Raw genomic sequence first — 16,087 nt, 5'->3', positions numbered from 1 at the left:
TCCCTTTTTTGAGTATGAGAAAGAGATGATATTGATACATGATATAAAGCAATATCTCCTGTAGAAGTTCCCCTCGAAGCAAAGCCATGCTAACAGAGATGATAATCCGACCCCTCCATCTCCCTCCTCAAGCTCTCCTCATCCCTCACTCCTCTAAACCCTCCAAAACCCTTTCTTCTTCTTCTTCTTCTAATCTCAGCACCAAAAACCCACCTCCTTCTTCTTCCTCAGACTCAGGCCTCCTCTTCCGCCAGAAAATCCTCTACCTTGAAAACCTCAACGTCAATTCCCACAAAGCTCTCCAACTCAACCCAGATTTCCGCTCCACCCCACTCTCTTCCCTCCTCTCCGTCGAGCAATGCCTCTCTTCCTTTGGCCTCACTCGCTCTTCCCTTGGTCGAATTCTAGACATGTACCCACAACTCCTCACCTCTGACCCTCACACCCAACTCTACCCCATCTTTGATTTCCTTCTCAATGAGGTCCGAATCCCATTTCTTCACATCCCAAAGTCCATAACTCGATGCCCCAGAATCTTAGTTTCCAATGTCCCAAACCAGTTAAGACCCACTTTCTCTTTTTTGCAAAACTTGGGTTTTGTGGGTCCTCATTCAATCACTTCTCACACCACAGTGCTATTGGTTTCAAGTGTGGAAGATACCCTTTTGCCAAAGATTCAGTTTTTGCAAAGTTTGGGGTTTTCCTATGAGGAAGTGGCTACCATGGTGATAAGGTCACCTGGGTTGTTGACTTTTAGTATTACAAATAATTTGCTCCCCAAGGTGAAGTATTTCTTGGAGGAAATGAAAGGGGATATAGTGGAATTGAAGAGGTTTCCTCAGTATTTTTCGTTTAGTTTGGAGGGGAAGATTAAGCCTAGGCATAGGCTTTTGGTCGAGCACCGGTTGTCGCTGCCATTGCCGTTGATGTTGAAGGTTAGTGATGGCGAGTTCAATGGGAGATTGATTGAGTTGCGGTTGCGGTCTATTGAGGGGATGTAAATGGCTGTTTAGTAAGTTGGCTTGGTTCTTTTATGTTTTATATTGGAATTGATAGTGAGAATGTGATTATTTGGAATTGAATGCTTACAGTTTCTGCAAAAAAAAAAAAAAAGAAAAAGAAAAAGAAAAAGAAAGAATTGAGTGTCTATCTATGGAGTGGAATTATGTGTTCAATTTATTATTTGCAAGCTTTGTATATCTTATGTTTAAAGTAACCATTTAGATATGATATGGATGGTAAAATGCACATGTAATGTGAATTATTTCACCTAGAAAGATTGTTTGAAGTATAACATGTACATAAAGAGAGCATGCTGCATTTTGCACGATAACAATTGTAGTGGGATATTGAATTATTCTTTGTATTGAGGAGCTTTTAGTTCCTAGAAATTTTGAACGCAAAATTCTCATGTACTAATCCACACTCACAATTTAATTACACAACTTAAAAGACAAAATTAAGCCAAGATATCTCACTCTTAACACTTACAATTGAATAAGAAAGTGATTTGCTAAACCACACTCACATTTTAATCTCACTCTTATCTGTTTGCTTCCTCCCTGTTCTCAGTCTTCTCTCTTTGATGCGGGAAGCGCAAGGAAATATTTTTATTTTGCAAATCAATTGTATTTTTATTTTTCAACTGTAATTTAGGTCCTAGTAGTTAATTAGGTAATCAGTATTTTATTAGAGTTTTGTAATTAAATAATTAGGATCTTCCTAATCATTTAGAATTTGGTTTGCTTAGTCAATTAGATTAGGGTTTAGTAGTCTATACAAGCACAATAATGTACTCCTATGGAGACGGATTATTTTGATGATGAATAAAATTTCTTTTGAAATTCTACCAATCGCCTGGTGTTGGCCCTTAGAGGCTCTCTTTTGCTCGGTACTGATTCATAGGTTACCTATCCTTTATTTCACTATTCTTTAATGTTTATGTTGCATCGTTTGGTTTTGTCCTGCGTCACTCTCACCTATGTTTACCATTAGAAATGAAGAGCTGTTTTAATGATTGGGGGTTCAATTAATTTTGTGGCTAATTATTTACTGCCAATTTGGGGGCTTCTTCAAGTGGTTGTGGCAAAGTCAACCTAGGTGAGTGTGTGAGCATGGTCAAGTTTCTTGAACGAGTTGGTGAAGGCAAGACGAGCCAAAAAAAATTGTTTTTGTAAATTAATTTGGTCCGATTGGCTGTTTTGGGATTTGAAGTTTCATTGTGTAATGCTTGAATTCTATGTCATTGGATGTGGATTTCATTGGGTATGGGTTCATTAGGCAATACTTGATTCTTGTTACTGGTGTATATGATATGATGGATCCCTTTATGATTAGCCTGATGGTTTTCCTTTTTGCCACTTTCGCATAACACTACTTGTAGTGTTATTTTGGATTGCCATGTGTTGTGCTTCCTGTCTAATGGAATTATTGGAGGCTTTTGAAATGTGTATAACAACTATGGTGAAAAATGATGGTGAACGAACTGATCAGTGCCTGGATGGAAAGGAAAATTTGTAATTGTCACCCCCTTCCACCCCCCTGCAAATTTGCTACCCAACTTTTCTTCCCTATGCAGACAGATTGAATTTTGTGGGCCCAAGAGGAACACGCCCGGCTGCCTGCATTCTATTCATCCCCCCTCCCTCCCTTTTTGTTTCAACCAAACAGGGGAAAACTGTATTCTCCTGTCATCCATTTCTTCCCCTCATTTCTTTCCACCCAACCAAACGCATTGTTACAGATGTTAACATCCAATGAATGTAATTGACATGTGGTGAGGGGAAATCATCCTTAGGGTAGCCTTTTTCAAGTTGCACAAAGTTGTATGCACATTCTAACCTTTTTGTCCTTGAACAAGAGCGATTTTGACTAGCCATTTAGGAATGCATTCATTGCTAAAAGCTCTGCTTAGGATTACTTATCAACCACAACAAAGCTTGTGTCCCAAAACTATGGGTTGGCTACAGATCCTCAAAAGGTCAATAAGGGTCTCTCACATGTATTCTTCTCCTGCTTAGGATTAGTTAACAATTTCTTCTTAAAATTTTCAGACTCGTGGATTATTATTCAATGTTTGTTTAATAGGCATGAAACCTCTAAGAGGCTGCTCGGAGGTCATGAGATGTTAAGGTCATGTTTGGTAACTGCTTTTGTTTTCTATTTTCATTTTCTTGTTTTTAAGGAAAAAAGCTTCTTTTTTTTTTTTTTTTTTTTTTTTTTTTTTTTTTGTATGTGTTTTCAAAATGAAAAACATGTTTGGTTAGTTCAAAAGAAAAATGAAAAAAAAATTTCTGTCATACCTTGTTATCTTCAAAAATCTATGGAAGTAGTAGTAATTTTATTGCATGAGGTTATATATGGGGACACTGGGTCACAGATTCGTACAAAACACAAAAAATACCCATTTGACAATATCAATTAGCCCCACATCAACAAATGACACTCAAGAATAACAAATTATACCAAACACAAATCAGCTCTAGTAATTTCATAATAATCCATAGTCAAAGAAAATGGAAAAGAGCCCAAAAAGAAAGCAAAATAAGAGAATGGTGTGTACCTATGAGTGATTGGGTCCCTAAAATTATGAAGCTCTTCAAAATATGTAGAAGACCCACACATATCTGCTAAATCACATACAACAAAAATTTAGAATTAGGAAAGGTGAGTGAGAAATGGATTTGGCATGAAGAAAAAGAATAGTAGAATCCGACGAAGAACAGAAAGGAACTGCGAAGGAGAATCTAATGAAGAACAAGTACTTATGTGGTTCTCTCTGTCAAGGTTTTCAACAATGCCTCTGTGAGGAAGTGGAGGCACAGAGTAGATATAGGGGTTCAAATGTGTGGGATTTGAGATAATCAATTTTAAGCGCAAAAGTTTGAGAGAAAAAAATATATTAGGCACGAGAATTAAAGGGGAAAAAAATTCTAGGAGTGGGAAAGAGAGTAAAAATAATATTAGATTAAAAAAAAAAAAAAAATTTGTTGTTAGGTGGCTCAAACCAGTGTGCTGGTTCATTAAAGTTGCCTGTAGTCATTGTTTTCTCCATGTTTTGTAAGCTTTAGAAAACTGAAAAATGAATACAGCTGTGGCCCTGTTTTCAATTTCCTTCATAATATGGAAATTGGAAGTAGTTTTTTGTTTTTTTTCTAAAATAAGTTACCAAACAAGTTTTTTGGCATAGGAAACAAAAAATTGTTCTAGAAAACAAGAAATTAAGGAAAGAAAGGGTTACCAAACATAGCCTATTATTTTTCCTTCTTTTTTTTTTTTTTTTTTTTTTTTTTTTGGCTGGGGTGGTAGGGAGGGAATGGTTGGAGTTTTAAAAAAAATTATAACTAAAAACTTCATTGAAAGTACACAGGCAGTGTCCTATGATACCAGCAGAGTATCTAAACTAAATTGCAATGGAAGTACATAAACCAAGTAAATCAGGCAAAGAACTGATAGTAGAAACGCCCAATGCATTTGCCCACTCAAACAAAGTCTGAATGAAGGATAGCTTCAAATCATGAATCAATCTTTCATTCCCCTCAAAAGTGGGCACATTCCTTTCCTTCCAAATACCCCACATGAGGCGATGGGGAGTGGCTGGATTTGGGGGTGTTATATGTTCAAAGCCCTTTTATTTAATTCTCTAATGTCCTCTCATGTGTGGTTGCCCTGTTCCTCCTTTTGAATAAGTAGTATTTTCTGAGTTTTAATTTTGCTAGGATTTGTACTGGTTCTTGGCAATGACATGGACTGCCTGTTTTGGTGCAGTTGTAAGATTATAACGAGATTTAAACTGAAATTGTAGGTCAGGGTTTGAATTGGAAGGTTTAACATCAATAAAAAATGTTTCAATTGATGTTAAAGGTAGCTTCTGCTTTGTTTTATAAGCTAAAAAAACTTTATTCTACTCTCTGCTGGGGGCAAATATCAACTTTTTGAGGAGTCACAAAGAATGGAAGTGAATGAAGTATTGGAGGTTCAAAGAAATAAATTCTATAGTACTAGGTTTTGTTAGGTATTTGTGAAAGGGTAACTTCAACAAGAGCTGACATCTAAAGTCTGAAGAATATGCTACTTTTGGTAACTATGCACCTGCAGCATTTTGTTGCCAACATCAGCACATATTTCTGGTGTTCACATTTTTTGAATCCTCATGACTGGGACTGGATGTGTATATCCAAGCACGTTTTTCAGAAGGCAGCTTGAATCACAAGCAAATGAACACATTTTTTCTGCATTTGGCTATTCGTTGAATTTGTTTTCAAAAGGAGTACTTCTATCCTATAATTGCGCCTATACAAAAAATCACATAATTGCATTGATTTGAGTGCATTCTGGACCTGCTGTTCAGACCTATTTTTGCAGTGTAGTAAACGTAACCCAAATTTTATGATAGTTCTTAAGTCTTCTATGTGTGTCTGTGAGTGAACAGAATCCTATATCATAAGATTGTTACACTTAAATCACTTAAGTTATCTTTTCACATGTTGGCTCAATCTCTTTCATTTCTTATACTGCATCTTACTACACACGTAAATTTTGCACAAAAATTACTGAGGCTGAATTCTACCTTCTGAATGATCCTAGATTTGATCTATTTCATCCTTTTAGGTTGTCTGGAATAAATCATGCATCTTTTTGCTGAATAAACATAAAACTGTCATTGTCAATATTTTTGGGGACCAGCTGCCATTTTCAAGTTAGCATCATCCAAATTGTGTAAGATGATTGTGAAGGTGATCTGACCTCTGGAATCCTATGATTGCAATGAGTAGGCTGATTTTTCAGAATATAGTTTGTTTTCTGTAGTGTGTTTCATCATTGGTTCCCTTTTCCTACTTAGGATGAACTTTTGACACCCTATTGAGGTCTCCAGATTTATGAAAGTTGTGGATTCATGATGGCAAATAATTCATATAGGCCTGACTAGGTTTGTCTGCTAATGTGGTTTAGTGGCCACTATTTCATATTTGTTTTGTCTTCCTCCTTTCGTACTTATTTAGCATGATAGAGAAGGAAAAGTGGAATATGAGGTTTGTATCATGGCTTCATTTGTGGATGGAAATTAGGATTATGCATTCTGAATGTTGTTTTGCAATTGTCATGTATGTTAAGCTATTTGATAGGTGGGTTTATCCTAGGGTACTGTTCTGAATCTTCCCAAAAAAAAAAAAAATCTTGACATGTTGATTGAGGATAATGTTTGCCATTATCATGACATGCAGACACTGGGGCCTTGATGTAGCTGGAGTTTGCTAGTATGTTGATTTCTGTCACACAAGTTTTCACACGTATTTGATGTTTCTTTGGTTGGCTTCTATTCTATTTGCCAATCAAACCAGACAAGAGTTCTGTGTTGAGTGTCCACTTGTTATAGAATCATGTGGCGCTCTATAGCTTAACTTCCATGAAAATTTTGTTCTGTTCTCTCTCTGAAGTCTCAATATAATCTTGTCAAGTCCTATTTTCCTTCTGTGCTGGGAGTAGGGATAAGAAATTCCTATAAATATGTATATATTCATGTTAAAAACTGAACTAAAATTCCTACAATCATAATAGTCACCTGGTAGTCTTCTGCCCTCTTGTATCTTATTTTATGAGACCTGGACTGGCACAATGGGCTCCTATAATTATAATAGTCACCTAGTAGTCTTCTGCCCTCTTGTATCTTATTTTATGAGACCTGGACTGGCACAATGGGCCAAGTGGTGCGGACACCACACTATAACACATCTGTGGAGATTATTATTTGTGTTATCTTTCTCTTTATTTGGGTTTATCATTAGTATTTGATTAGTATCGAATTAGTATTTGAGATTGTTTAGGATTCATATTGGGAGAGTTTATCCTTATTATCGTGATTCTTGGAAGCTGTATATAAAGCTCTAGATGATATCTTTTGTGTTCAGACTATGATTAATTATTATTCAGATTATTTGCAAAGTTTGCATTGCGGTTGATGGTGAATCCAAACAATCTTAAGTGGTGAAGCCTAAGGTCTACAGTGGGATTAATCTAGGTGGGAAGCCTAGGTTATCCTACATCACCAAGCCTTTATTAGGTTGGGTATCAGCTAGAGTACCTCAAAGCTCCCCTCTTTTTAGGAAGCATGGGTTGTCACTGTATCTCCCTAATTGAAGCGTAATGCCTTAAACTAATGTAACAGTTTTAATTTTTGTCAAAAACATTGTAGCTCAATGGCATAGCCTGCAAACCAGGATTTGAATCGTTCCTTCCCAGTTGTTGTAACTATCAAATTATATGTATTTCTGTTTATAAGAATGTAATGAGATTACTGTTGCTGCATTGGGAGTGACGACCTTAAGAAGCATGGGTATGCATACAACACAGATTAGTATATATCTTTATGTATATTTTGTCTATTTTAGACATATATTATAGTATATCTTAAAGTTTTCAAGATAAATAACTATCAAAATATTTTAAAATATATCTAAAATTAAATGATATTTTTATGACAATTAATTTGTAATTCCTCCTGTCACATTGAGATTTGAGAATACACATCCAGGAGTGTCTTCAGCATGTTCTTGTCCACACGGATAAGCTGGACATATAAGCTGGACATTTTGGAGTGTTGTGCTTCCTATACTGTACCTTTTTATTTTTTTCCCTTTCTTCATCTTCTTCTTTGAAAATAGAATCTTAGACTGTACCTATATACATGTAATAGTGTATGGTGTTGATACAAAGGAGGATAAGCTTTTTTGTTGTTCAAACGTAAGCCTCAGAAAGTTGAAGATGATAACTGAATTGTCATCTCCAACAATTTTCATAGAGCATTTCGAAGAGATTCTGATACCTGTGTTCTTGGGTTACTCCGCAGCTATGACACTACCTTAAATTTTGTTGTCCAGCCTTTGATAAATCTTTTTATATGTTTTCAATCCAAATTGCAGAAAACTCATTTCCCCATAATGAGTAGATAGAATACTCAAAATTCCTACAACTTATGTAATGATTCAAATCATGATTCATGTATACTATTAGTTATATGATACATACTGGTCATGTGATTAAAATACTCGTAGACAATCAATATGAATGGTCATACAAAAAATTATAGGAGATTTAGACAATCAATGTAAAGGGTCATGCAATAGATCATAGAAGATTTGCTTAAACCAGTTTAGAAACAATAGATTAAAGGTGATTTAGACAATCAAAGTGAATGGTTATACGCTTGTGCAATAGAATGTGGTCATGCAATAGAGGAAATTTGTTTAAAATAGTATTTTATACATTCTCTCTCTACAAGTTACAACCGTGGAACATAGTTCCAGTATTTGATGCACGTGAGTGCACACCCAATAAGGCCATGGGACATCATTGCTGATGTGACTTGGTAGTAGGAGTTCTTGTATCCCTTCACATGGTACTTGGCAAGAGTTAAGTGATTCGAATAGTGGTGTGATGTTTCAACGAATGTGTTGCGTCGACGGTAATAACTTTATCATGACCCTAGTAATGTACGTGATATTACTTATTATTGTTACATGGTATAGGACCAATAAGTCTACCGAAACCCCATTTTATATATATTTTTTTTAAAATGAGAAGGCTATAAGACAAGTGAATTTTCTTTTCTGCACGTAAATGTGAGTACGGACACCTGGGTTGTAATACATTTTCCCATTAAAAGCAACTGAGTGAGTAACCTCTTTAGATTACGTGAAATTAATCAGTTAGCTTAGTATCTGACACTCTGAAACACTGATGCAATGCCCCTATTTAATTCACCGACACGCCAAAATTCTGACTCTGCCTTTGATTCTTAGAAATGAAATGACCAATCACAACCGGCTCTATATCTTATTCGCACGGAAATAACTAATAAGACGTAAACCATAACCCGATTGGTTATATGCAAAGAAAAGTATGTACATGATTATATTCTTTTTTATTGTAGGCAATAGGCATATATGACATATGGCATCCATAAAACCATAGGTTGCAACAATAATGGGAGACCCAATTCAGATATGTCAATTTGGATTGGTTTGGTTGACTTTTTTTATTTATTAAATTGATTCAATTTTGGTTTTATAAACTTTGAAACTAAAGAATTTGTTTCTGTTCTATGGTTTTTTTTTTATTTATTTTTTATGGTTAGGGGTCGTGTTCACCAACCCAACTTGAATTGAACTTGGTAAAGTATAATATTTCAAATATGTATGTCTTAATACTATACCTTATTGTTGCTATATGCACTTCCTAATTCATTATATTTATTCAAGGCATAAAAGACCATGCTTCCTACGTCAGTCTTTTACTAAAACCAAGTTCCCTAATGCCAAATATTGGCCTAACTATAGGTTTTTCAACAGCTAGTAACACACAACAATAATATTCAAGAAACTTAGAAATTAACACATAAAAGGTATAAATAAATGAACTACTATAGATAGATATAATACAAACTTTCCTTACAAACTCTTTGAGATATAGTATATAAATTGCTTCACACTTTTTTACAGACTCTGAATTAAAATATACTTTATTTCTTAGTTGGATAATTGTAGGTTGTGATACCGGTTACAAACAAAAGGGTTTTTTTTTTTTTTTTTTTTTTTCCTTCCTCTATTATGAAATAGAACTTTTATTATTCGTTGCATTTCTTTACAGAAGTATACACCTATATATAAGAAGAATGAAAAATAAGAAAACAAAATAGTAGGAATCACCTAAGAACTTCCTCTATTATGAAAAAGAAGAATAGAGAACTTATACACCTATATAAAAAATAATGAAAGATAAGAAAACAAAATAATAAGAATCACATGGTATATGTATAGGTGTGCAATGGAAATGACTTAAAGAAGCCTATTAGGACTATAGCCTATAGTCCTAATTATAGGCTTAGCAATAATATAGGCTATAGGTGTCCTCTTTTTTTTGCTGAAGCTATAGGTGTCCTCTTAGTACAATAACATATGACTAGTTTTATAGATGTATATAAAATTTAGTAAATGAAAAGAAAAGCTAAAGATTTAAAAAAAAAAAAAAAATCATAACTTGCTAAGTTAATAATTTATACATGTGATTAACTTGATTAGCCTATTAAGAAATCTTGCATGACTTCAAAATTTTGAAAATAATGCTTGATTGTTGTTATTATGGCGGTAAGATGTGATTTAAACAACATCATTTTTATATAGGCCTATTAGTGACACTATTTTTATAAGAACTAATCATAACAAACCACTTTATTAGTTATTAAAATTTTATGACAATAGATTATGGTTAAACTAACCTAAACTGAGCTGCAAGCCTAATAATAATGCTTTAATACTCTCATTTTGGGTCTCATCTTTGAGTTGGTTTTTACTTTTTACTAAATCTATGTTCACATTTTGGAAGGAATTTGTGTGGCAAATGTGTATTTTTTTTTTGGGTAAAGGTGGTAAATGTGTATAAGGCCAAAGCAAATGGCAACTGCAAGTAATCAGAAAACAGGGATTCATCCTGTTTGAAAGTTATATGAAAGCCCAATGAAGTTGATGACCTAAATCAGCAAACTGGGATTCATCCTGTTGGTTCCATGAACTGGGTACAGTCAAGATGCAGTGGGATCTATCTCAGCTCAGTATTGTTCAGAGGTTTAATTTGTTCATCAATCACACAGGTAATTGATATGACTTCTTTCCAGCAGGAGAGCAAAATTGGCCCTACTCAACCAATTATCAGCTATAAACTGTCAAATCAAGCACGTACCATTTTCTACTATGCATAAAGTCAAGAACACTGTGTAACCCCCCACACGCATTTCCTGCAGACAACTAAGAGAAAGAACAATTTATTTCTAGGTTAGCTCTCCTTAGGCTAATGACTTTTGGGTCCAAACTATCAGGTGGCCTAAACACAATAGGGTTCATAGTTGAAACTGGCAGGTAATAGGGTGCATTTTAGAATAATACAGATTATAAACATTCTACACACATAAAATAAACTAAAAAGCTGATCCAAACTTCACATATTGCTTATTTATTAAAAATATTATTAGAAAAGTTTTTCATATTCTTTTTTTTTATATGATCACACACTTATTATCACATTTTAAATATGATCATCCTTTAAAAAATGTTAGTATGACACAAATTTGTAGAGCATTTATTGCCAAAAAAAAAAAAAAAAAGAAGCTCAAAAAGCTTCACTTGCCAATGGTTAACTTAAGAACACAAATATACTCAAAATAGATGTAGAGCATTAATTTGTTTACCTCATATGTGAAGCCCTACTTCTTTTGTTTTTTTTTTTTTTGGTTTCTGAAGTCTGGAACAGCATGAGTCTCTCTCCTCTCTCATGTGGTAGCTAAACACAACACTGATCCTTGCTTGTCAAACTCTCTTTCTCTCAAAGTATAATAATGAGAGGCTTTATGGTACGGTGTCCAAGGAGGACCATGAACCGTTGGGCCTGCTCTGTTTCTTTGGAACAGCTCATAGGGGTCTACGCACGTGGACTGGTACAATCACTTGTTCTACACTTTGCTCAGACACAGAGTGAAAGAAAGAGATAAAAATGAAAGAAAGAGAGAGAAAAGAGTCTGCAAACTGTAGAAAGAAGATAAAGATTAAAAAAACTTAACTAGTGGAAAAAAAAAATTCAGGTACAGACAATTCCTCTATGTTAGTAAAGCAGTGTCTCTTCCTCCAAACAATGAAAGAAAATCTCAGACGAAATCAACACTGTGTCCTTTCCTTTCACCACCTCTCCCTCTCTTCTGTCACCCCTTTGCACAGTGACTTAACTTCTTTACTTACAGCCCCAATAAATACTGTACAAATTCAAGACAGTACCCCTAAAAAACCCTACCATACCCTTCACTCAGTCCTCCTTTTCCTCTTGCTGCATCACATAGGACCACCTCACATTTTGTGATTGTGATGCTTGCCTGTATCTCAAAGTCATTCATTTTTGTCATAATCTGGTATTAGTTAATCATAAATGACAAAGAAAAAGTAATGGGCTCAGGCTGGGTTTGGAACTTTGGATTGATCAAAAGAAAAATAATGCGCGTCTGCATTTTATTTTTAAACTTATTTACTGGAAGTAAGTATGAATTTTAATAATTTTTTTTTTAAAATTAGATTTTACGGTATTGTACACATATTTAAAAATTATTTTACTATAATATTTTTAATTTTTAATAATAAGCGGTATTCAAACAAGTCCTAAATATGAATGAAAGTGATAAGATGCCACAATAGAATTGTATTAAAAGTTGTGGTTTTATAAGACATCAATCTAAAATACTAGATATTCAGCCAAAAAAAAAAAAGTAAAAAAATAAAAAATAAAAATACTAGATACTTTACCTACCATACCCTTCACTCAGTCCTCCTTTTCCTCTTGCTGCATCACATAGGACCACCTCACATTTTGTGATTGTGATGCTTGCCTGTATCTCAAAGTCATTCATTTTTGTCATAATCTGGTATTAGTTAATCATAAATGACAAAGAAAAAGTAATGGGCTCAGGCTGGGTTTGGAACTTTGGATTGATCAAAAGAAAAATAATGCGCGTCTGCATTTTATTTTTAAACTTATTTACTGGAAGTAAGTATGAATTTTAATAATTTTTTTTTTAAAATTAGATTTTACGGTATTGTACACATATTTAAAAATTATTTTACTATAATATTTTTAATTTTTAATAATAAGCGGTATTCAAACAAGTCCTAAATATGAATGAAAGTGATAAGATGCCACAATAGAATTGTATTAAAAGTTGTGGTTTTATAAGACATCAATCTAAAATACTAGATATTCAGCCAAAAAAAAAAAAGAAAAAAAGAAAAAATAAAATACTAGATACTTTTATTTTTTTTTAAATGTTTAAAAATTCACATGACAATGAATATAATTTGTGCCCTTCTAACAACTTATAAATAACCTATTATAGTTTATGTGATAAAATTTATTATAACCTTAACTAGACTCTTATCAATAAATTTTTACTTTACTGGGGAGACCCAAATAAAAGTTAGGTTATAACCATGTGAACAATGATGAGACTTTCTTTCTCTTCTGAGTATGATATTCATAGAAAAAGGAACAATAACAAGCTTTCAAAATGATAGAATAAGTCCCATCTGCATTCTCAAACCTTAGGTAAAGAAGAGATGAAAATCATTCCCTCAAAACAAATCCTAGGAGCCCATTTAGACACAAAATTAGCATCTCCAAATTTATGATTTACAAACCAATTAGTGAGTGAATTCAAAATGAACTTAGTTTCATAAAAAATTTGTTGGATTGACCTATGAGTGGAGGTTGAGTTTTTATATAATGGAAGAAGAAGGTTAGCACATCGATGGGTCCGTTTGGATTGAACTTATTATTGTTAAAACTGAAAACTGAAAACATTGTAGCAAAATAATTTTTAAATGTGTAAATAGTATCGTGGGACCCATTTTTAATGAAAAATTTGCTAAAAAGTGATATTTGTGGGTTCGTAAACAGTACACGAATACATTGTTCACCGTGGAAAAGTCAGCCTTTACGGCCTGAAAAAAAAAAGAAAAAGAAAGAAGAAACGCGTATTGCACAAAACCTAGACGCAAAACGCCGAATCCAAACGGCATCATCTTCTTCGTAAATTATGCATCAATTTATTTGCTAAAAACTTTTTACTTTTTGCTTTTTCTCAGTATTATTTTTTAAATTTAACAAAATTTAGCTGTTTTGAAAATAAACTAATTTTTAACTTTTTGTTACACATTTAAAAAAAAAAAAATTATATCATTTGATAAATACTATTGCAAACTATATATGATTATACCTTAATTCCAATGCTTTGCTGTTTTTGCTTTTGCTCTTAAGGGGTCTTGGTCTTGGTCTTCTGCCCTTAGCAATACTCAAATATTATATGTCCCTGTCAATTTTCACTCATTTCACATTTTCACTTGGTATTTGTACCATTCAACTCAGATCCAGAGAGAGTGTGTGTGTGTGTGAGAGAGATTTTAATAATGGCTTTCATACAGCTTCACACTGCACCCAACCGTCCATTTCTATGACTTGTTAACATCTTGGGAGCCATGGGAATGACAGTCTAACTCTCCCTCACCTTTATTACCTATATGTGGTATCATAATGCTTTTAGATCAGTCTCCTTGTTTGGATATTTCACGGAGGTCAAAAATGAAAACGGCTATATATATACACACAAACATACATATATATGTCATCACTCTTTCCCTCTCTTCTTTTATACATACTATCAGTATAACCTACACATGCTGACTTCAGCTGGGTTTATTATTGGGTATAGATAGTGTCATAACTCATAACTGTGTTGTGTAGTAGCAGTACTCTACCGCTTTGTTACTTCCAATCTTGAATGACATTGGAGGACTGTGTTTTATTTTATAGACTTCATTGATAGGGTTCTGTTGTCACATTGATCACATGAGGGAATATGGACATGCAATATGCCATCAGTAAAGACATCATCATCACAACCCCACGCATAGCTGTGCTACACTGTTCAAAACTCTCTTTCAAATAATGTACAACACTATACACATTTTAAGAAAGGTACAGTTTAACAAGTTTAGATTTAACTGCACATCAATAAAATATTTGTTTACTTGTTTTTGTTTCTTAACAATGTAATGAAACTTATTAAATTTATCCTTAGCAGATGTGCGGATGCATCCGTTAACAAAAAGCTTTAACCACTTAATCATAAAATTTTTCATAACCCAATATGTGATTTATTGAGAGTAATATATAATAAAAATAAACCTTTCTATCAAATCCAATACAAAGGGATATTTGTAAATTTAGCTTGTAAATTTAAGCCTTTCTAGATGGAATATTTGTATATTTTACTAGTAAATCAGGGGAAAAATTAATTTTTGTTCTTATTTTTTAAAATATCTAGCACAATGTTCTTATTTTAAAACTATTTAACAGAATCCTCTTATTTTTTAAACTCGATTTTAACAAAATCAAGATCGGTATAAAACTCGATATCTTTAAAATCGAGTTATATGTATATTCTTAAGTGAAACTCAACATTAGCAATGTTGAGTTTCACTTAATTTTTTTTTTTTAATTAAGTGGCAAAATATGTATAGAACTCAACATTACTAAATTCGAGTTTCACCTACAATTTATTATTATTTTTTTTTAAATCAAGTTTTAAAATAAAAATATGGTGCTTAATCATTTCAAAACAGAGATATTGTGTTAGATATTTTAAAAAATAAAAGTAAAAATCCATTTTTCCTGGTAGTAGCCTTTTTTTTTTGGCCAAATAATAACATGAATCTTATTCTAACAAATCTAGTACAATGATGACACCAACAAAGCTTTAGTAAGCATACCTGGTTTTTAATGCTGACAAGATCTTTTGAACCGGCAAGCTTCAAGCTTTAAGATCCAAGTTTTGTTCTTGAGTAGTTCCTCAAAAAAACAGTTTTGTTCTTGAGTACAGAATCCACTTATGTATGGAGATTACCAGTTGCATTATGAATGATTCTGAAACCAAAACTTGGAAATAAAGTTCCAACTGGGTGCCAATGGTCATGCCAAAGAAAAATCCTCTCCTCATCACCCAACTTAATTCTTATTGTCTTAATTTAAGAGATGAAGTGGGCTTAAATCCTATAAAATTTTGAAGACACTTTCATGCACCCTGTTGAATAAGTATTTTTAAATATTTAATTCGCTGGCTGGACACAAATGGTGGTGTACAGATTTGATACATGTGAAGTAGGGTTATGACCGGATCCACCTAATGTGCCCGATCCAACGCCAACTGACTTAAAAACCTGTTTGTTCATTTAGACTCATGTATACTCAGATTGTTTAACCTAATTAATTAACTAAGTTGTTATTTAGATTTATTGTTCAAATCTAGGTTAAACATAAACAATCACATCACACAGTGTGAAAAAGTAAAGAAGACAGTAATATGATGACTCAGGAAAACCAATGAAACTAACAATTTTAAAGTAAAAAACCTGAAGAGGATTTAATCTAAACTATCATTAAGGCAACAAATTATGAAAGTCTTACAATAGATTTTTCTCTAAATCTAAAACAACCCCTTGTA

At 33.4% G+C, this 16,087-nt stretch overlaps 1 protein-coding gene across 1 annotated transcript; it reads left to right on the top strand.

Moving 5' to 3' along the window:
* LOC112006663 (transcription termination factor MTEF1, chloroplastic) lies at nt 1–1,357 on the top strand. The gene has a single exon (XM_024038970.2). The coding sequence runs from the start codon at nt 87–89 to the stop codon at nt 999–1,001; it is 915 nt and encodes a 304-aa protein (XP_023894738.1). The 5' UTR covers nt 1–86; the 3' UTR covers nt 1,002–1,357.
* The last annotated feature ends 14,730 nt before the right edge of the window (nt 1,358–16,087 follow it).

The sequence above is a fragment of the Quercus suber genome, unplaced genomic scaffold (genome assembly GCF_002906115.3).
Source record: "Quercus suber isolate HL8 unplaced genomic scaffold, Cork oak 2.0 scaffold_11, whole genome shotgun sequence".
NCBI lineage: Eukaryota > Viridiplantae > Streptophyta > Magnoliopsida > Fagales > Fagaceae > Quercus > Quercus suber.
This window is presented reverse-complemented; position numbering and strand designations above follow the sequence as displayed.

Bases quoted from the DNA above. Each gene is read 5' to 3' on its own strand.
- LOC112006663 (XM_024038970.2), top strand. From the start codon at position 87: ATGCTAACAGAGATGATAATCCGACCCCTCCATCTCCCTCCTCAAGCT.